Raw genomic sequence first — 23095 nt, 5'->3', positions numbered from 1 at the left:
GACATGTGACTGTAAACGTTGAGTTGGGGGCGTGGCCAGCAGCAGCTTATTTGGATTTAAAGTGGGAAGAGGCCCAAAAGCAGCTCATAATAGAATGATTTTGGGAAGAAAAATGTAATTAACATGTTTTGAATAGGCCACAGACTTTTCTTAACCTGTTCAAGGAAGCATAATAAATGTTTTGTTTGGATCAAGAGGGTGAGAACTGAACTCCTCTCCAGCTACCAAAGACTTGACGCTGCTCCGCAGGAACTGCACTTTAGAGTGAATCCACTGTGGATTCACAACTAGATAAAAAGTCTCTTTATTCCTACAGAACTGAGATTATGTTTGTTTTCTGAATCGTTTTTAATCCAGCACCCGTCACATTGTGGGTTTCTACAGCAAAAAGCAGAGGCTGATGAGTGCAAACATTTTCATGTGTTCAGGAGAAAAACCTCAATAGATTCTCTGTTGACTGTAAAAAAATAAAACATAAAAGTGAGTCGCAGCATTTTCACAGGTTGTTAGATAAGGATATATAATGTTAATTGGTTTAGCAATTTTATTCAAAAAGTAAAACTTATTTTTGAACCATTTCTCAGAAAGGTGGGGTTAGAGTTACATATAACCAGGCTTTTTCAAAATATATATTTCAATTTAAACTTTTACTTAACCAGTAAAGGAGCTGGAAAACTAACCAGTGGTGGTCACGCTTCCACTAAACTGCTAACACCAGAGATAATTTTTGCTAACTCTTTAAACTTCCACGAAATTTATTTTTCCAGCTAAATTTTCTGATTTACATGGCTGTTTTATAAACTTTAAGTTGAATAAAGTTTGGAATTTATGTTAACTTTTAGTTTTTTTTTACTGTTAGGAATTTTTCAAGTAGTTTAATATTTTCTCTTATTTTGAAAGGAGTGAAAACTACTTATGCAACAGTTCCGTTTCCTCTCCTTTTTTTTCTCAGCAACTTTAGTTTAAACAAGAAAAACATAATGCAACAAAATGTAAACAAAATACGTCAGATAAATTTATAACGTTTAAATTAAATTGGTGCTGAAGGATTGTAGTCTTTCAAGGGCAGATATTATTTTAATTGAAGTTAGCGCTTTAGCGTTAGCTTGAGCTAAATACATTAGCAAAGCTACCACCACTAGATTTAACGCTCAAGATGTTCTAACAACAACCAGGATGAACCAGGAGGCTCTCTCTGTTTCAGCTTAGAGGTTTGGTTCAGATTCAACAAGCTGCTTTTTCTACCAGTGTTTCCTTCCACTAAACTTTCAATTCAAACCAGGAAGCCTCTGTGCCAAATCAGTAACAACTCAAATTCGTCTATTTTTTTACTCAAATATCAAAGAATAAACTAATGTATTTAACTTGATTAAAGACAACTTTACATCAAGTCTTAAATTGGCAAGATTATTTTTTTTGTTCAAGTTTTTTTTAAATATGGCTTTTGTTGAAAAGCTTTTTTTTTTAAAGTCCTTTAGTTATTAAATAAAACAGTCAGCGCTCTTTCACATTGCTGATAAAAACATTTTGTGTTTTTATCAGCAGGAAACTATAGTTATCGAAATATTTCACATTGTGCAATAAACCTACCAACCTTGAAATTAACTTTTTGAGAACAATTGCTGAAATAAATGAATTTTTTAACACAACGAAGTCATCTGGTTTCACCTGAAAGACGTCATTCGCATACTGCTTGAAACCGGAGATTTTATAAACTCATAAAACGCTGCAAACTTGACATTCTCATCTATTAAAGAGTTTACTTACACAGTAATCAGTCCTGAGTCGTCCAAGTCATTGCTTCCTCCCGAACATGTCGCTGTCTAACATCACGAGATCCGCCATGTTTGAGCCAATAAAAATACAGACGTCTAATTGAACATTTAACGTTTCCTTCCAAGATTATTACATTTAAACAATCATAATATGAAGATAATATCATTCTTTCATAAAACGGAACCAGAGATTAATGTTTTCTGTTATTTGAGCACAAAGTTTTTCAATTAGTTTATTCAAATGACAGGAAATGACGTCAAGATTGTTCCAGGATATGATGTTCTGCCAAGTGAAATGTCTGAACTTCTTGTCGGTAAGCAGGGATATTGGATTACAGTATTAATGATTTTGTTATCATTTAGAAACTATAAAAACTAGTTTTGGTCACAAGATTAGACATTTTTAACATCGTTTTATGTGGTTGTTGTTTACTAGAAAGGGAAAAAAATCACCAAAAAAAACTAAAAAGTTTCCAAACTTGGAAATTTGTAAGTTCAAAAAGTCGAAAATTTGAAGAAATAAATAAATAAATAAAGTCTGAAATTTTGGGATTAATTTCAGAAATTTTATAGAGAAAACAGTTTCAAATGTTACAAGTTTGCTTGAAAAGCCTGTAAGTTTTTCCACAATATTTCCAAGTTTCAGAAGACGAACATTTTAAACTTTTGGATCTCTGAAATGTCCAAGATTTCTTTTTCTCAGATTTTTTTAGATTAAAATCAAAGTTTGTTTGTTTTTTTTGCAAATTTTTGACTTTCAAAACTCAGAAATATCACGCTTCACGCTTTGATCTATGTTTTTACTAAATTTCTGAAATCTCAAAATTTCAATTGGCAAATTTTCAACTATTGAAACAGAAGTTTTATTTTTAAAACATCTGGAAATTTTCTAGCAAATTTAAAATTTTTTAAGCTCAGAAATGTCTGAAGTTTGACCAAGTTATGACAATAAACGAAAACCTTTTAAAAAGCTCTATTAACCATCTTCATTCATTGAACAAACCTTTCATAATAAAATCCCTTAAGCTTTCAAGTTTAGTTACTATCCATCCATCCATCCATCTTCTTCCGCTTATCCGGGATCGGGTCGCGGGGGCAGCAGCTTCAGAAGGGAGGCCCAGACTTCCCTCTCCCCAGCCACTTCTTCCAGCTCCTCCGGGGGAACCCCAAGGCGTTCCCAGGCCAGCCGAGAGACATAGTCCCTCCAGCGTGTCCTGGGTCTTCCTCGGGGCCTCCTCCTGGTGGGACGTGCCCGTAACACCTCACCAGGGAGGCGTCCAGGAGGCATCCTGACCAGATGCCCGAGCCACCTCAACTGGCTCCTCTCGACGTGGAGGAGCAGTGGCTCTACTCTGAGTCCCTCCCGGATGACCGAGCTTCTCACCCTATCTCTAAGGGAGAGCCCAGCCACCCTGCGGAGGAAACCCATTTCGGCCGCTTGTATCCGGGACCTCGTTCTTTCGGTCATGACCCAAAGCTCATGACCATAGATGAGGGTGGGAACGTAGATCGACCGGTAAATCGAGAGCTTCGCTTTTTGACTCAGCTCTCTCTTCACCACGACGGACCGGTACAGCGCCCGCTTCACAGCAGACGCTGCCCCAATCCGCCTGTCGATCTCCCGCTCCCTTCTTCCCTCATTCGTGAACAAGATCCCCAGATACTTAAACTCCTCCACTTGAGGCAGGACGACCCCCCTGACCTGGAGAAGGCACTCTACCCTTTTCCGGCTCAAGACCATGGCCTCGGATTTGGAGGCACTGAGCCTCATCCCAGCCGCTTCACACTCGGCCGCGAACCGCTCCAGTGAGAGCCGCAGATCACGTTCCGATGAAGCCAAAAGGACCACATCATCCGCAAAAAGCAGAGATGCGATCCTAAGGCCACCAAAACGGATCCCCTCAACACCTCGGCTGCGCCTAGAAATTCTGTCCATGAAGGTAATGAACAGAATCGGTGACAAAGGGCAGCCTTGGCGGAGTCCAACTCTCACCGGAAACGAGCCCGACTTACTGCCAGCAATGCGGACCAGACTCTGACACCGGTCGTACAGGGACCTGACAGCCCATATCAAAGGGCCCGGTACCCCATACTCCCGGAGAACCCCCCACAAGGCCCCCTGGGGACACGGTCGAACGCCTTCTCCAAGTCCACAAAACACATGTAGACCGGTTGGGCGAACTCCCATGCACCCTCCAGGACCCTGCTGAGGGTGTAGAGCTGGTCCAGTGTTTAGTTACTAAAATAAACAAAATAAACTTCAGAAAGTGTTGATAAGCAGTTCTATTTGACTGCTTATCAACAGCGTGGAAACACTGCCAGCCTTTTCTACGCCGTTCATTTTGGACCAAACAGAGTTTAATATTCAGCTCTACTGCCAAGAGGAAAAAGTCAACATTTCATTTCCCACGATCCCATCTCCGTGGAATCACCTCAACTTCAGGCTTTGATAAAACGATTCAACGTTTGTGTGGGAAACGGGAACGTCGTAAAGAGAGCTAATTTCAGCTCGTTATCTGGCTGAATTTACCATAACAGACTCCGTCACGCAGAACGTCATAATGAGCTGGAAACATGGAACTGCCTCGGTTAATCTCCAACAGATCTGATAGGAAATATCAGCAGAACCCGAGCTTTGGTTCTGGATAGTTGGGTCACTTTAGTTTTAACATTTTCCCACAGCAGATTAAACCAAACCTTTCGGTTTGTGCTTGAAGTAAATAATGTTTGAACTTCACTTTTCGATCAGCTTTTGTAAAGATTATATATGTAGCAATAATTTGGCTTATTTAGCCTTTCATAAAGAAAAACATTGGGTGTTCATTTTCAAAGTCATATTTTCACCATATTAATATATTTATGTCAATGTTCTTATATCCAAACATTTATTTTCCAAAACCAAATATTTGGGTATCAGCTAAATTTAGCTAGGAGCTAAGCATTTGGTTATGAGCTAAACATTTAGCTAGCAATATAAATAGGTAGTAAGTCAAATATTTAGCTTTCTTGCTAAATATTTAGCTTGTAACTACCAAGCTAAATATTTAGCTAGGCACCTAAATATTTAGCTAGCAAGCCAAACATTTAGCTTCTTTGCTAAATATTTAGCGTAGTAACTGCAAACTAAATATTTAGCTAGCAAGCCAAATATTTAACTTCCTTGCTTAATATTTAGCTAGCAACATACATATTTAGTTAGCAAACTAAATATTTAGGTCTGGTTTGAAAATTAGATACTACTTTTGAAAAATAAAGATTTAATTTGGGACTAAATAGTTAAAATAAATATTTATTTGGGAACAAAATGCATAGCTTAGAAACTAAATATTTAATATTTTGTAATAGTTATAAATGTAGAACTAATATGTTGAAAATGTGACTTTGAAAAATGAACACTTGCATTTTTTCTTTACGACAGGCTAAATAAGCCAAAATATTAATTTGTTGCTGTGCAACTTTACACCCAATACTGTTCTACAAACTCAGTGTCACTCAAGTTATTGGATCTCTAGTTTGAACTTTTAACTCCGTGAGCACACAGAACACTACCCAGGTTCTGTTCCTGTATCGGAACATTTCCCGGGTCCAGACGCAAAGCAGATTCTTCCTCTCCATCTCCATTCCAGTGGATCCTCAAGGAAAATGTTCACCTGGAAAATGTCTTGCACTAAAAACGTTTTAATATGTAATTTTATGTTTTTAATCTAGCGCTGAAACTAATCATTTTAGTAAATAGATTATTTTATCAGTAAAAGAGGCAGATTTTTCATTTAACCACTTTAGCCTACTTTTAAATCTGGCTTAATTACTGTTAATTACTGACCTTTTTTGAGTCTACAAATTTAGCAATCTTTTAATCATTACTTGGATTATTCAGACGATTACTTAATTGATTTGCCACAATAGCACTAGACAATAATATATATATAGACATGAAATCAATGTCAATAGATAATACGTTAATACAATAAAATGTTCAATAATTTCATTGAACTCCGAACCAGAACTGCACAGCATTCTGGGAAATGTATGGCTTGACCCACTCAAACCCTCACACTTTAGCCAATCCAGGTTGGTGGAATCAATGCGTCTCGCTCACTCTTTGGTTACCTAGCAACGACTTCCGCTGTAGTTCCCACAGCAATTTCAGACTTTAGAAGTTTTTTTCTTGTAAATAAGTTAAATTAATCTCAAAATTTCCAAATGTTTTTGGTGTAAATGTACAACGGAACCAATATTCCATCATTTAAGACAAGTTAAAGAATGTTAATTTTAAATATGTGTTGATATCTACTTAAACTATAAATGACAGTAAAGTTTCTGGAAGTGAAAAAGGCAAAAGATGGCTATGAAAACCACATTTTTTCAATTTTATTTGGTCAATGATTAATACCATGGGAGATAATTTTAAAAATGGAAACCTCATTTCAGTCAATACTTGCCTCAGAAGGAATAAATGTGAATAATGTTTATTAATAATAATATAATAATAGTTCTGAATTGTGAGGAAAAGGACAGGACAAATGCACATAACGAGGCACCGATTTCCCCAGCTGGATCTGAACATTCCAACAACAACAAAAAAAAAAGAAGAAATTACAAACAAATTTACTTCAGAGGCAGTCCAGCAACGTTTGAATGGCGGTTCTGTCCATGTTTTTGTTTGGAAGGATTTAAAATAACATTTACAAGACGCCTAGCATTTCTTTGAACTCCTATTAAAAGCACACAGAGAAAGAGAGAAAAAAGAAAGAGAAATAAAGGAAGGAACAAAAACTGGACTGCTTCTTCCCAATGGTTCCCCGTTTTTCCGTGATCCATCTTTCCATTGTCCCACCAAATTACCTGCAAACCCATTAATCAAAAACTGAAAAAACAACAAAAAAAACAAACAAAAAAACAAGAAGGGATTAATTTTGTTGTTTTTTTTAGTGAACTCTGGGCTCAATAAGTGTGCGACATTGTAAAAAGGCGACGCCTTTGGATGAAGCTGTACAGATGCGTTCACTGTAGGCCACACAACCGATGATATGGCAAAGTCAACAGAAAGACTTCTTCCTCTTCCAGGCCTCGTTGTCGTCGTCGTCGATTTTTTTGTTTGTTTTCTTTTTTCTTTTTGGAGCCGGAGCGAAGGGACATGGCCAGCGTACACGATACCAGTCTACAAGATGAACTTCCCGAAGAAAAATCCGATGAAGATGGCTGCTATGACGACGAGGAGTGAGGGCAGGAAGGCGGCGCTGGTTTCTCGGCCGACGATGTTGGTTGAGTTTGATGTCATGTGGTCTGGGCGCTGTTGCATCTTTCTCATCCTCACTCCCTCGTCCTGCAAGAAGCAACCAAACCCCAACCATCAATACGTTAGCGACCGCGATCTGATGCGTCGTAATGCTGCGAAGAGACCGAAGGCATCCGACGCTTCGAGTTGACACTTGATATTTTGCTGGTGACGCTCGTTGGAAAGAGCCGTTGTTTTCTATTGCCTGTCTCTTTGTACAATGGTGGATGAAATTGAGAGAGCGGCACCAAAAGCTTCTGTAATCACAGGCTCCTCAGATGTTTTTGCTTAACATTTTGGGTTCAATGTTTATTGAATAAACAACAGTAACAGCTGATAGCAGCTCGAAGTGCATTGGAGCCTCTTGCCTTTTTCCCCCCCTCTCCCTGGTTGATCTGAACAACGGAAGATGCATTTGAGAGAGCGGCACCAAAAGCTTCTGTAATCATAACAGAGGCTCCCCAAATGTTTTTGCTTAACATTTTGTGTTCAATGTTTATTGAACAAATAACGGCTTGACGCACGTTGGAGCCTCTTGCCTTTTTTTCCTCTCCCAGTTACTTTCAACAATGGCGGATGAAATATTGAGAGTTTCTTGGTTTTATTTACTGAAATAAACAGGATGTCGCCATCTTTGAATTTACCAGATAACTCAGAGGTGACGAGGGTCACTTCAGCGCTGTTTTCGTCTCACCCTATCCATATGACGACCTGCTGACCCGCATCAGTGCCTGCATCTCCTGACAATAACTACAGGCCACTACGCCACATAGGGAGTCTCTCTGATTGGTCAACACGTGTCAAACACTTGAAACGCTTCAGCGCGTCCACATAGACTTTGAATGTAAACCAGACACTCAAATTGCCATCGGTCTGAATGCAGCATTAGAGCACCAGGAACCAACTAAACGTCAAAACACGTTAATTATCTTATGCTACAATCTGTTGCAGCATCTAATTACGTTTAAGCTGAACATTGTCCCTTTATTAATAGTTTACTAACGCTATAACATCCTTAAAGCTGCAGGGCTTATTTGTTAAAACTGACCAGGTTGTGACAGAATAGCATGAGAGAAAATCTGAAAAATTTGACCTTCTCTGCCTTCTCCCAGAACTAACTAGAAACAACCAATCAGAGCCAGGAGGCGGGTCTTAGTGCTGTCAATCAACATCATGTACTGGCTGGTGAATGTGCTATTAGAGGAGAAGTCATGATGCAGGTCTTAAATCTGATCCAGATTGCCATTAAAAATCTTAAATGTGGGTTGATGAAACCTGCAGAAACTCTGCCATTTAGAACCTGATGATGCGACCAGGATTCCCGCTGTTTATTGGAGAAAAACTTTTCCAGATTGAAGCCTCCATCCTCCGCCAGTTTTTAAAGCATACAGACTTCATCTCCAGCAGCCGGTTCTGTAGGTTCTTAGCATAACGGACACACCCAGTGACTAACTGTGGTGTGAACTTCTGTTATTCTGCTTCTCAATCAGCTGTGACTTTACCTTTGTCTTGGTATGTGGCTAACCTTTATAAACAGGTTTTCTAAAGTCTTTCCAACATGTCTGACCTTCAGTTGCCTGTTTTCCTCGCTGAGCTTGTTTATCTCCGACTGCAGCCTCTTGCACTTCTCCACCAGCTTCTTCGAGTCCGTGTCGTCTCCCGCGGCGGCCGCAGCCGTCGGCTCAGACTTCAGGGAGTTCATCACCGGGGCCGCTCGCGTCGCTTCCACGTCGTTCTGCCCCACAGGGAGGAGGAAAAGCATGACTGAGAACAAATCCAGCATGGCCAGACTCGACCCGTTAGATCCTACCGATACGCCACAGGAAGGCGGCTTTGTCAGAGTTTCTCTTTTTTGATTTAAAAAAATCGTTAAAGCAGCTTGCAAAAATATTCACATCCCTTGAACTTTCTCACATTCTGATATTACAATATTAGTTTAGTTTATGATGATTTATTACGACAGTAATACAAATTTGCTTCGACTTTGATCCAGTTGCCTGCAACTTTTACATCAGAGTCAAATTAAAACTTGTTTCAAATGTTAAATGACTCAAGAATATAAAAACATTCAAAGACTACTTATATTTTTACATACATCTAATATTTTATCATTAAGTAAAAATAAAAAGCAAAACCATGAGTACATTCTCTGTGTGTGAAAAGCTTCTAGTAAAACGCATCCAGTAGTTTTTGTTCCTGTTAAACTTTAAGATATAAAAGTGAATGGGTGTGTACGACATTAGACACACTTTTATGTGTTTCTGTTGGTCAGAATGAAAACAAAAATTCTCAATCAAGAAATCTCTCACCACTTCGTTTTCAGAGGGCAACTCGAAGACGCATCTCAGCTTGGAATCCATGAGATCTTCGGGTTTTGCATCTTTCCACTGACGGATCAGAAACACGTCATTTGTTAATTCAAACTGCATCCAGACGGATTTATTTTTCCCTCCATCCACACACAAAACAAACGTAAATGTAATCTCAAACCTTGAAACTCAACAAAAACTCACAACATGCATATTTTTACTTACTAAACTGATGCAGCGTTGCCCTTACTCTCCTAAATATGTAAACAGTAACAGCTTGTATTTAAAAAGAAATAAAAGCTTGTTTAGTTGTGTTGCTAAGTGTCTGCTGCCCCCTGTTGGACAAATGGGGGACACATCTAAATCAAACTGATCAAATCTAGATTTTACCCAAGAAACTAATAAAAAATACATTTTACTTTTAATATTTATTTGTTTTTAAGGCAATCTAGAGAGTTGAACAATATAAGAAAAAATATCTGAATGCGATTCCCCCACATGAATAATTGTTCTTAATTTATTGTTGAATATAAATGTATTGATCGGACTCGTAGATTTAACTTATTTCATGCAATTTGTTCAACATTACTTATGCAATTACATAAACCAGATAAAAAAAACATAAAAACAATCAAACATAACAATAGTACTAATATAAAGAGAAATAATGAGCCAAAATATGGACATTTAAATCATAAGATGTAAAAATAGTTTCTGTTTCAGCCAGAAAAACTATCCCTCTGTTTATTATTTAACAAATTTAACAAATAATGTTAATAATAATCAGAATTATATTTGATATTTCAGCACACACTGGAAACATTTCACTGAAAATGAAAAACTAATAAATACTTACCACGGTGTCGTTGTCAGCAGCATTTGATGGGACGAAAATCGTCTGAACCATAAATTTGTGTTTACTTTTTTCATTGGGGTCATAGTCAAAGGGTTGTAGCATAACTGTGAAGAAGAGAGTAAATAGATAAAATAAATAAAAAATAAAAGAATATTAAATATATTTTGAGTAAAACAAAAACACAGAGCAAATGTTTTAAACAATCAGAGAAGGGTTAGGAGTTAATCTGTTCAGTGCTTCAGTAGTTTCCCTGTGTTTGGAGTTTTTCTCCCGTTTCAATGGGGTTGTTCCTTTACTGCAATCTTTCATGCTTGCTTAGGATGAAATGAAAATAAACACTGAAATAACTAAATTTCAGTGTTCAAGTAAAGATTGCAATAAATGATTTAACGTCATCAACTGGGCTTCCTTGGATAACTTTTGGGCTTAAATGCTAAATGAAACTGAGCTATATAGAGGTTTTAATTCATTCATACACAGTATGAATGGACAGGAAAACACATTTGTTTTAGAATTTATCCAAAAAAATAAGGGATAATTTGTAACCTGTAGTATTCTGGTACTGACCAAGAGTAAACAGGACGTTTTTGGAAGGAAAACAAACTTTTAAAAATCGTTTTTCAATGGCAGAAATGTATTGTATTTTCTTACCAGAGATGTTGACCGTTGCACCTGGGTCGATGACGCCGCTGTTTGGCCGTACGCAGTACCTGCGAGGCGCCGTCGTCTTCACTTTGAAACATACTCGTCTATCCGATGGGTTCTTCAGTTTGAGGTTAGCGGTGACGACATCTGTGAATGGACCTGATACACACACACACACACACAGATGGGTTGCTGCTTCTGTATTCAATGCAACACACACCTGACACAAACAATCTGCTCATGCGTTAAATTGCAAAACGCGTGTAATATTCTACGAAGTCAACTGAAAGCAAATCGTTCACTTTATTTCAGATCGTAACTGAAACAACAAAAGGCCTGCAGTGTTTGGTTTCCAAGGTTCAAAAGAGACTTTAAAAAGATTAACAGAAAAGTGGAAAAAGCAACTCAATTAGACAGACGCAATTAAAAGGCCTTATTGAATAGCCGGCTTCTTAACTTGAAGCTAGACTGCAGCGTCTCGCATTAGAGGCGATTAAATAAATAAAAAGAAAGAGAACTAGAAAGTTTGAAACAGAAGAAACTGTTTAGTGCTGGTGATATTAAACGAGGCTCAAATCACACAAACACCTGAGTTTTTCACATTTTTTTAAAAGAATAAACACAAACTAATAGATTTATTGGACAATAAATCAACACACACACACACACATATATATATATATATATATATATATATATATATATATATATATATATATATATATATATATATATACACACACAAATATAGCGCAATATACACATGATCAATATCAGTAGATTCAGCATTCTGGGAAATGTAGGCAGAGGAAACACTTTGGCAGGTCAATTTCTCTCAGCCAATATTGGTGGAATATATATATACATCTTCTAATCAAATAGGTTATAGCACAGATTGATAAACAGCGACGACTTCCTGCAGATGAGATCCAACAAACCACCTGAATCAATTACTGTCAGCCCCCTCCCAGACAGATAATTTCATATAGACGTCCCGTGATGATATTGGAAACGGGAGTCCTTCGCCCCGTCAGGTCTTTTATCAGTTGATCAGTCGTTACACAACAGATCTCCATCTTGTGACAGCGCTGGCTTCAAATTAGAGCCTTAACCAGGGTCAGCACATGTTGCTTTCATCATCAATGCCATGTCAAAAACACCAGTGGTCGCCAAGTCAGAGGTACAACAAACTCAATCTGGGCCAATTAGTTTGGGAGGCTGCACAGAAAGCACATCTTATGACAGCATGGTATCTGGGTCGGGGAAAAGCTTTTGATTTTACATCCTGAAATATTTTCAAACCATCCAAATCTTGTTTGAAATTGAGAAATAGGGGTTTATGCAGAGGGCAAAGGTTTGGATACACAAAGCAGGGATAAAGACTAAATAAAAGTAATCTGCAGGCGAATTGTGCAGGGTTAGCTTATTCCAAAAATATTCTCAGTGGTTGCAGCCTTTACCTTAATTTATCATTTACTTCTCAGCGCAGTTTTCAGCGCCAACAAAGAGAACTGAGCCTTCAGGAACAAGATTAATCTGGGATATTTAAAGTCATGAGCGATCGTCAGTATGTGAGAATCCATACTGTTCTCGTCTCACATCTGGTAATATTTTGGCTGCAGAGAACAGGATGTTGCTCTTAAATAACTTTATTAAAAGAAGCATTGAGTTCTAAAACACCTTTATTTAACTTTCCAGAAGACTTACATTTGCAGCTTAAGGCAATCTGGAGCTAAGAGCTACAGTAAATAGGCATGTGATGAGAAGAAACTTGAGAAAATGACACTTGAATCCAATTTCTTTGCCTAAATGTGACCCATAAGATTTTTTATGGCAGTCTGAGCGACCCAATTTCAGTCTTTTCACTCAAAAACAAAATAAATTTTAGCCACTTCTACATGTGGTACTAAATCAGATACGTATCCGCTTCTTTTCAAAGCGTCTGAATGTCGCATTTTATCAACGTCACTAATGTGAGATGTGCGTCATAATTCTGCGCCAGAAAAAGCAAAACGCGGGTAAATTTTTACGTAAACAATGGCTGAAAATTAAAATTACAAACTTATAAAGTCTCTCACTGAAAGGCACCACGTCGCAATCCAATAAAATGTTGATTCCATAATCTCAGAAACGATTCATTCTGTCTCACAATCAAATTTTACCACCAACTCACGATTGTTTTAGTAATCGATTATTCTGATTACTAAATGATCATTAATTTTCTCAAACCTTTATATGCATTAGAAATATAATAAAATATGCAAATAAAACAATTCAATTATCTTTTTAAATAAAACATTTTGTTGCCTATAATGCAATAACATAGAATGAACACTGTATTGGCTTATCAATAGTGTAGCGCTGATCTGGTGATTATTTTTTTGATTAGCCGATTAATCAGATAGCAAAAGATGCTTAATGTGATTTATTTTTGTTTTTTTTACAGAATTGGAACCAATGGAGGAGCTCTGGGCTGAACATATTTACAGATTAACGTTTTATCTTTGTTCTTTCAACAAATTGCCTTTTTTGAGTCTCTATACACCAGTTAACAATTCACTGATCACTAAATTAGTTGTTTATTTTCATTAATTAGGCTTTTTTGTCACAAAATTAATAATTTCAGCTCTAGTACCAATATTAATGTCTATTCTGAATTAAAATAACTCGCCATGTTAAAAGATTTCATTCATTTAATCCATATTAAGTGGAGTACTATAAATAAAACCTTAAAAATATCAAAGTAATGCTATTTAAAGAAACAAAAGATGACAAAGCCATAACCAAACACTTGTTGTTAAGCAAACTCCACTGTTACACATAAAAGGAGTGAATGAAGGCCAAGAGAGATAAGCAGCGTTGCATGACTGCCTGACTCCACCTAGCTAAACGCAGTTACACTCATGACTGGGGAATTGTTTCAAAGACAGGTGCAGCATAAAAAACATTCCTTTAAACTTGAAAAACCTTAAAACGGACGGGTTGTTCAGTTCGTCCGTCTAGAGCTTTGTTACGTGCAGCTGCAGTGAAGGAAGTCTTAATAAATAAGAGTAACTTCCTTAAAGTCAATCTATCTCATCTTGTTGTGCGAAGTCATAAATTCAGAGCGATTGTTGGTGAACCCTCCTTGTTTCAACAGGTGAAACATTTTAATGGAAAACTACTCATATTATTAATCTCTTTCAGCTGACGAGTAACTGAACTTTAACTTTTGGAACGAGGAGAGTCGTTAATTTTATTACGATCATCTGGGAAAGGGCAAGATATTGGTCCAAATTAAGAAAAACAAACAAAAACAAAGAATGTGTTTCATGACCGAAGAATGACAGAGATAATCATCTTCAAGGAAGACATAAAAAAAATTAAATAAAATCCAGACTTGAAGAGCGTTTCCCACTCCAGGAAACTTTTCCAGGAACCAGGACGGGTTTTCCGCATATCTTTTAAAACCTCTTTTCCACGGCTTTTGCCAGTGTAAAACCAGATTAACCAGGTGAAAACAGATTATCCAGGTGAAAAAGTTACTGGGAACTTTGTGAAATACATTTCTGATTATTCAAATATTTCCAGTATTATGTATATTAAACTGCCATATTGTTGGGATTATTTTTACCATTTTTCTCAGTTGTAAATGTGCATCAAATAATCATTCAATTAAAAATCTGATGTGTGCATCTCTATAATTTTTGTTTAAAATATTTGATTCTATGACAATATTTAAATTTCCCACACTCTTTGAAAGCAGCGTGATGTCAATAATGTGCAGGCGGTTTGAAATTCTGCTAAGCTAGCGCTACAAGTCTGAACTAGCCATCTGTGTGGAAGTAGAGACTTTAGGTGACAGATGGGAGCTGAATCGTATAGGATTTAAATCCGTTTCCATGGTAACGGCTTTCCTTAACAGGTGTCTGTATCTCTACAAGTTAAGTCATCAACTAAACACTTGTCCTTTCCAGCAGCGTTTATACACCATGGTAAAACCAGCTGACCAAACGTGCTGGAGCGCTGCTTGGGTTGCTAGGTGACGGGTGGAACTCAGCTGGGGTTGCTAGGTAACGCCACATAGCTTGTTGATTCTAACTTATCAAGTGGTTTTTGAAACGGCTCACTTTCCAGACACCGAAAAAAAACATAAAAAACATTAGCTTATTGCCAGAAAACGGTTGGATGTTTTTGTTTTTAGGCACTTGGGGTGTTTTTAGAAGAAATATACAACCCAAACGGAAGTATAAAAACATACAAAAAAGTGAATTTTGGATAATACATTCCTCTTTAAAATCAGTCACTAAACCATTGGATGCAAGTTTGTACAACAATCCATTAAGTAGAATTAAGTCTAAAAGAACAGTTTCTGCGTTTTATACACTGTAAGCATAAAATAAACCAGCTCAGAAAGATGCCACCTCTTCCTCAAAACTCTGCCAGCTCCATCTTTTCCCATCTCTCTGCAAGTTTGCTGGGCATAGGGTCCCCCAGGCCCGTCCTACTCTAAAAATACCAGCCAAGGAGAGGAGGGCTGCCCTGGTTGCTTTGCTGGAGGAATCCCAAGAGAGCCTCCAAAAACAGTCCAGGTCTCACATACACAGACCAATTTAGCTCGGTCTCTGCAACAGCAGAAGACGACGACATGGATAGTTTATAACGCTGCTCCTCAACGTCCGACAGGAATCATTTCATTTTCATCCGTGATACCCAAATAAAATAATAATAAAAAAAGGAACTCTAAATGATGTAATTGTTTCGTTTTCAATTTACCGTTTGAATTAGATTACGGCAGCTAAATAATTTAATTAGAGTTGGTTCCAGTGACGTGCGGTGAGGTTCATTGCTGGTGAGGTACTGACTTATGACTTAGACACCATGCATGTTATTGGACGTACGGAAATTTCGAGCATGCATACAACGCTGGAGGGCAAAAAGACTAATCTTCTACATGTCATTCATAGCCGCGTTAACTCAGTGAAACTTAGAAATGTAGGTATTGATTTCTTGGTATGATCCACAGCAAAGTGATCTGTATTCGTCAAACTACGCAGACTCGTTGCCATAGCAACTGACAACAATGCCACTTCATGTTTTAGGATTTAACACCAAAAAACATTCAAGAGTTTTGCACACAGAACAGAACATTCAGTCTGTTGTTGTAGTATGTTTTAGGTTTAATGTTTTATTAATAAATAATTTCTGTGGTAGATTAACTACCGCTTCTACTTTACTGAATTATTTAGACATACAAACAGTAGCCCACAAAACGCACATTTCATAAAAAAACTAAACAAAAACATCTTATTGCTGTCTTACCTTTATCTATCAATGAAATCCATGCACCGCTAATTCTGCACAAAAATATCCGTTCATCCAAAGCCAAGTCTATCCTCAGCATGTCTTTTCTACTCCGTTTAAGAATCATCAAACTGTCTCGAAGCAAAACTTTCAGCTCCGGTGTTGGTCTTCCTTTAGTTATTTTCTCCTGCTTCAAATGAAAATCCACTTTAGAAAACTGTTTAAATGTAGAAATGTAGTCTTTCGTGTTGACGTCGGAAGAGAGGAGAAAACAAATTTATCGCTGTACTTGACTTATTTACTGTATGGCTAGCTCCATGGCTAGCTCCATGGCTAGCTCACTGTGTCTTACTCTGCAGTTGTGCAGTCAGAATATCTGGGATCATGAGCGCCCCCTGCCATGAGGCAAGAGAACTGCCTGCCTCCCCTGGAGTCTGTTCTCTGCCGTTTCTGATCGCTCCTCCGCACACAAAACACGATACAAACACAGTTAGTGACAAAAAACACACTGTACATTATATACATAAGCCAAATTATGGAAAATCAGTCCATATATTAAATGTTTTTTAGCCATTTCATTGCCGGCGTACAAACAGGACGAACTTGCTCCCATAGAACGGCAGCCAGTGCAGTTCGCGAAAGGTTGCACAATCCCAGGTGAGGCTCAGCTCGCTGCTGCCTCACCGGCATTTGAATGGGAAAATGCAAAAAATCCAGCGATTTTGAAGAAAAAAATCATCAGAATTGGTTAAGCTGAGTAAAAAATAGGTACTTTATAGTACAAACCACAGGGTGAAAATAGCAATATAAATGGTTTTATTATTATATATTATTTTTCCATGATGACAGGTGAGGCTCTGCCTCACCTGCCTCCCCTGACCGCATGTCACTGGTTGGCTCATAGTCGGGTTACACAATGCCAGAAGGGACGTTTATTTGCAAAGATCCACTAAATTCTCCACAACATTTGACTCACACACAGTGAGGATGCGCCAATGCACCATAGAAGAAGATTATTACTTCTTCTTCTCTGGAAGAACATGCAGATTACATTTCTCCCACTCATTAATCCATTAAGAGCAACTTTAAAGACCCAAACTTCTGCTTTTAGCCCTACTTCCTTACATGCAAGATAGTGTGGCAGAATGGTACTTTAAAAAAAAAAAGCATAAAAATTTCTATGTCATACCAATGCAATTTAGGTCTTCATCCATTTAAATTTACAGTGAAAGGTTGATCTGATGAGGAAAATAAAACCCTGTGACCGATCAGTTATCAGAATAAGTTGAATTAAAGCTGAATTTCTTAAACAAGGTGAAATATGGTGGTCCTTTATGAGATTATGCTCCATGTTTCCGTCAGCTGGCTAATTCTCAATATAAGGTTCAGCTGAGGCACAAACCTTTGTTTATGGTATTGGGATTTAACTCTTTGGTGCTTTCTGAAAGACCCAGACTGATGGTGTTTAAAACTCAAACCCACAGAAACACTTATGATTGTTTTAAAGGTTTGGGAAAAGGAAAGCTTCATAGCTTCAAGAGGAGCAGCTAAATTAAGTTATCAGACAACAAAATATTAAAAAACCAAAACACTTTTTAAACATTAGTTATGAAAAACCCACAGAAAGTAACAAATTATTTAGATTAAACAAGGAAGTCTAGTTGCTACCCAGTTGGAACCAGTGTGACTAAATTAGCACTGGAAAAACTTTCATCTCTTTTAAATTTTTTTATTTAGCAACATTTTGGGTAACCAGATAATCAAACTGCAACAGACAAAACAAGATGTTTTACAGTTAGGGCTGAAACGATTATTGTGATTAATCGATTATTGAAATAATTGTCAATTAATTTAGGAATCAATTAATCGTTAAAAGAAGTATAAAAGAGCCTATTTGATTAAACAACAACATATTCAGAGCCGTAATTAAGCCAAAACTGTACATTTTGTACGCAAGATTTAAAAAATTGTTTTTTTTTAAACAAAAGGTTAAAAATAATCATGATTACAAGTAAACCTGTCATAATAAGGTTTGATAAATTGTCCCAGGAATTATTGTGACTGCTATAATGTTTCCAAACAGTTTAAGTAAAATATTCACTATTGCATAGTAAAGCAAGTTTCCTCTCTTCAAGACCAATAAACTGTAATTGTGTAAATAATGAAATTTTAAATATCCAAAATAAAATCAAAAACAAAACTGAAATTAAAACCACACACAACCCAAAATATAAATAAAATGAATTATGAAGTCTCTAAACAAAATTGCCCTTCAAAAAATAATTGAAATCACCTTCATTTTGATTTGTTGTCTGATTAACTGATTAACTGCTTATTCAATCAATTACATTTTATTTGTATAGCACATTTCAGCAACAAGGCAGTTCAAAGTGCAAAAATAACCAAGTTCATTAAAAAAAAAAAGTGAATACTTTGAAGACTGGAAACTCGGTGTGACACGTCCTAATTAGCTAATTACTCCAAAGCGAATGTTCCCTGAGCCTCTAAATGGGAACGTTCATGGGAAAGACGGCTGACTGGACAAATGTCCAGAAGAAAACATTGAGTGAAAGGAAAACGTTTGGCAGGAAAAGATGCAAGAAACTGCAGCAACCATCCGTTCACAAACTTATGGGAGTTTCACAGGCAGTGAACAGAAGCTGGAGTCAAAATGTGGAGATCAGACTAGACATTCAATTCAAATTCAAAAATACTTTATTAATCCTAAAGGGAAATTAATACGCTTCAAAGAGTTACAAATGGGCTACAAATGTCGTGTTTAATAATCATCAATCGGTTCAGATCTAACGTGTTTTCACACCTGGTAGTCTGGTAGAAAATTGCAACATTTGTTACATTTTCATCTGGTGTGGTTCTCTTTCACACTGCAGTGCTAAATAAACCAATCACTTTGAAAAGCCTGCTCCCCTCCTCACCAGAGGTGGCGCTGCACCAAGAAACCGACACACAAACCTATGAAGAAGGCTTCCTCTTCACAAAATAAACAAAAATTGAGTAGCGTCAGATTTTTGTTTTGGTTGTTTTTATCCAGAATGCTCTGGATTGTAGTCCACTTCTTACTTTTGGCGTTCACATACGCATTCGAACCGCACCAGAGTTCATTTCACCAAAACTAAGACTGATGTTTGTAAGCAGAATAGTTTGCATTTTTGGTCCAAATCAGAGTTTGACTACGCATTCACACTTCCCCAAACAAACCGAACTTTCTAAACAGACCAGAGTTCAATTAAAGCGGACTAAACATGGCTGGTGTGAATTCACCCAAAGGGTTTGGATTGATGTATTCCAACCAATCATGAATTTTAATGACGTATAACAGATTACTTGAGCATCCAGTCACATTTGTATGAAATCCAAAGGAAAATAACTCAGAAGAAGAGCTGTGAAATATTTAATTCCTCCAAAAGACAATTTGGAGAAGTTTGGAGACAATTTGTCACATTATTTTCTTCCAACGATCAGCAAAACACAATAATCTAGAGTTTAAGACAACAGCCCCAAACGTAAACAATAAAACAGCTTTGCCATATGCAGAGAGAGATTAGTAACTGAAAAAAATACCAGAAATTCTGGGTCAGATTGAATTATGATACAAAGATGAATAGTTTTGCATCCCTATGACCTCTGAACTTTATGAAATGGCCTCTTCATCAGAGTTGTAACGCTTCAGAAATGTGAATTAAAGACGGTTTGTTTCCACTGAACTGATGTAGGTAAACATAAATCAACAGGAAAATACTGAAGTTGGCATCTGATTTGTGGATTTTAAGTATTTTAAAGTTTTTTGGTTTTCTTTTACTGCCTTTAAAGGTATGTAGACTGCATTTAATCAGCAAAAATGTAAAATCTAGTTTAATTACGATGGTCTAACAAAGCCTGAGAAATATTTTATATATTTGTGATGACAGAGAAATGCGAGTTCAATGCTGTCCTTAGTAATTATAACTTATTTCAGATCCAACCTAAAAATTGTTCTTTAATATTCAGTCAACTTTTTTTTTCAAATTTGTAAAAACATACAAATTGCTTTTTATTTCTGCATTAAAATCACATCACAAGAGGTCCAGCTTTATGACTGCAATAATTAAACTGAATTATTCTTAGACCAAAATACTCTATACCCATTATTAAAACTAAATATTCAGACATTTCTAATCTGTTAAAAACTTCTGTAAGCATTTTGTTTGTCTAACTACCAAAAATAAAACCACAAAGTCTAACTTATATGAATCACAAGCCATGTCTTTACAGAATATTTGATCAACTGAGTTTTTCAGTCAAACTTTAGAGTGTTTGACTATATTAGATTTAAAGCTAAACCCAATTATGAGTGGTTGAAAGGCCAAAAGAGCAACAACTTGATACTGGACAAATTATATTTTCACAAATGAGGCAACAGTATCAACTGTGTCTTACATAACATCTCCTCAGTTTGATGAATATTTATTTTTAGACTGCATTAAAAGACATCACTGGTGACAATACATAAAACAAAAATTATCCTTTTTTTAAAGAATCTTCCTTTGTAAAAAAAAAAAATAGATAAACAATTCCAGGTATAACTAGCCTAACAATAATTATTTTTTTTAAACGGTCTGATCTAAATTCGCCTAAAGCCACAAAATGTCTGCCTTTTAGGTTTTTCCCCTAGTAAAGAACAAATCAATCAACCAGTGATGAAAACCAGACATCTAATTATTGATCGGAAAACTGGATTGAAGTCATTAAAATAAACTCTCACAAATAAGTTTGGGGTGTTAAAAAGCCAAACAGAACTGGCAGATCTTTCTTGCAACTTTTTGAAAAGACCCCATAAAAACCAGTGGGGAGCATGAGACATGGTATACTTTAGTTTATTTAAAAATAAAATAAAAGGCTTCACATATCCCAAATTGACTTATAAACACCTGCACTTCTTGACAAAGCCAAGATCCTAAAGTTTTTCCAACAAGATGGTGCATTTCTTCTATAAATTTGTTGTGCAGTACGTAATCTCTTCTGCCATCATTTGTTGTCATAATGACAACAAATGAAACCGGAACTTAAATAAGCTAACCAATCTGATAAAAAAAGTTGGCTCTGAAACTAAAGAAGGATTCTTCAAAAGAATAATCATGAAAATTACGGACAACTGAAACCGCTTTACAACATCTCTTCAGTCAGAGGCTTCTTCAGACTTGCTGTAATACAGGCTGCTACAGGAATTCCTTCCTGCCAACAACAACTCTTTGAAGAACCTTGACTAACATGATTTATAACAATATTTAATTTCTCTCTGGGATTTAATAAACGGTAGTTTAATTGAATTTTAAGCAGTAGTTGATTCAAGAAGCCACATAAAGTATTAAAAAACAGAGTAAGAGTTTCACAAATTCCCCAAAAATATTTTTATGAATACTTGTTAAGGTACCCAGTTAAGGTTTGATCAGTGTAGATATTTTATATCGTGAGATGAAATCTATTAAAATATGTCCCTAAAACATTGAAATAGCCCTTTACTCTAGTGCTAACTTCAGCTTATAGTAAAGCTAGCAGGCTAAGCTAACTATGGCTAGCTGACACATCACTGACCCTTAACACAGTCAGGAAAGCAATCACTGGCAACCCAAATGGTGGATGGTTTTAGAACCTATTGAGTGGGTTCTGGTAACAATATCTCCGTTAAACACATTTACAATGAGCTGGTATAAGCTAAAGGTTTAGGAGAAACGGTCTAATATTAGCCCAGCGCCACTAAAACGGTATAATGTTGCAGTCAGCTAATTTTGTCATTCAAAAGTCAGCCACTTCATCAGTTGAACATGGAGATATTTCTCCGTTTAGTGTCTTAGTCTAAATGCCATGCGTTGCTGATAAAGTTTATGTTGATCCTCGTCATCTCCTGTTGGATAATTTTAATGCTAACATTGGGTGATACCTGCATAGTAACAGAAACTGAATGTACACCACCAAACGTAGAACGCAATGTCTTCATTTTAACTTCGTTTTTTAAACTCTAACATCCAATACACAATGGTTCCTTCAAAGCGTTACTAGTTTGTTGATGGTTTATTTCCAACGACGTGGTGATCAGTGAAGGCCAGTTTAAGTGCACGCTACGCCGGATAGCCACGTCACTAGAGTCCGAGGCTTGTGGAGGCCCGTCGTTTTTTCCTTAGCTAACTTAAAATGGCGGTGAATGCTTGCTAGCCTACTAGGCAGCGTAAAATAAATCATTCCAGGGTGTAATAAAAAAACAACACACACACAAGACACTTTACATGTCAAGACATATTGAATATCCTACCTTTAAATCTTAGGTCGGAGGGAGGGTCGAGGATTAGGACCTGGTCCAACTTGGACATTTTAGTTGAAGGGGGATGCACTTGGTTGTCGGTATGGTGGAGTGACAAGTGGAAATCCTGGATGCCCTGACACGGAGTGAGTCAAGCGCTGGCGGAGTTTTAGCGGCGGAGCGGAGCAGCATGTGGGTAGAAATACTTGAAGGCGCTGGAAGCTCAGCCCTGCGCAGCGTCCTCGTGGCTCGGTAACTGATGAGATTATGCTACATTAAACTCGTTATACACTAAAATACTTAGAACATCTGATAAAAACTGCTCAAATATCCCGATGTGACTCTCATAAATTAAATGCGCCATACTTGGCCTGTTTGTGCTTTACATTGCTTGTGAGGAAAAGAAAGTCCTGGCATCGATTTTGGAAATATAATTTGCAAAGCATGCAATAGTATGGAGTTAGATTTGTTTCACAATTATTCAAAAAAAAATAAAAATAATGTAAAACAAAAAAAAATCTGTATTCAATAAAAAAAAAAAAATCATGTCAAACAAAAAAAATCTTAAAAACTTTTTAATCATAAAAATATTTTTTAAGAAACATTTTTTTAAAGATTTTTTTTTTTTGATTGAAGTTACTAATTTTTTGATTG

General features: G+C 36.8%; 1 protein-coding gene across 1 annotated transcript; it reads right to left on the bottom strand.

The window, feature by feature from the left end:
* Positions 1–6131: 6131 nt before the first annotated feature.
* Positions 6132–22612, bottom strand: vapal (VAMP (vesicle-associated membrane protein)-associated protein A, like). Its single transcript, XM_014977753.2, has 6 exons — positions 22454–22612; positions 10870–11022; positions 10219–10322; positions 9363–9440; positions 8621–8788; positions 6132–7101 (listed from the first exon to the last, which is right to left on the bottom strand). Exons 1-6 carry the CDS (start codon positions 22509–22511, stop codon positions 6937–6939), a joined length of 726 nt encoding a protein of 241 aa, XP_014833239.1. The 5' UTR covers positions 22512–22612; the 3' UTR covers positions 6132–6936.
* Between the last annotated feature and the right edge of the window lie 483 nt (positions 22613–23095).

Source organism: Poecilia mexicana, unplaced genomic scaffold (assembly GCF_051168715.1).
Source record: "Poecilia mexicana isolate PSO_F unplaced genomic scaffold, ASM5116871v1 scaffold_17, whole genome shotgun sequence".
In the NCBI taxonomy this organism is placed as follows: Eukaryota; Metazoa; Chordata; class Actinopteri; order Cyprinodontiformes; family Poeciliidae; genus Poecilia; species Poecilia mexicana.
Note: the sequence above shows the minus strand (reverse complement) of the source record. Positions and strands in the feature narration are given on the sequence as shown.

Bases quoted from the DNA above. Each gene is read 5' to 3' on its own strand.
- vapal (XM_014977753.2), bottom strand. From the start codon at position 22,511: ATGTCCAAGTTGGACCAGGTCCTAATCCTCGACCCTCCCTCCGACCTA. The intron at 11,023-22,453 runs GTAGGATATTCA...TGTGTGTATCAG, and splicing joins CTCCGACCTAAGATTTAAAG to GTCCATTCACAGATGTCGTC. The intron at 8,789-9,362 runs GTGAGAGATTTC...CCTGTGGGGCAG, and splicing joins TGCCCTCTGAAAACGAAGTG to AACGACGTGGAAGCGACGCG.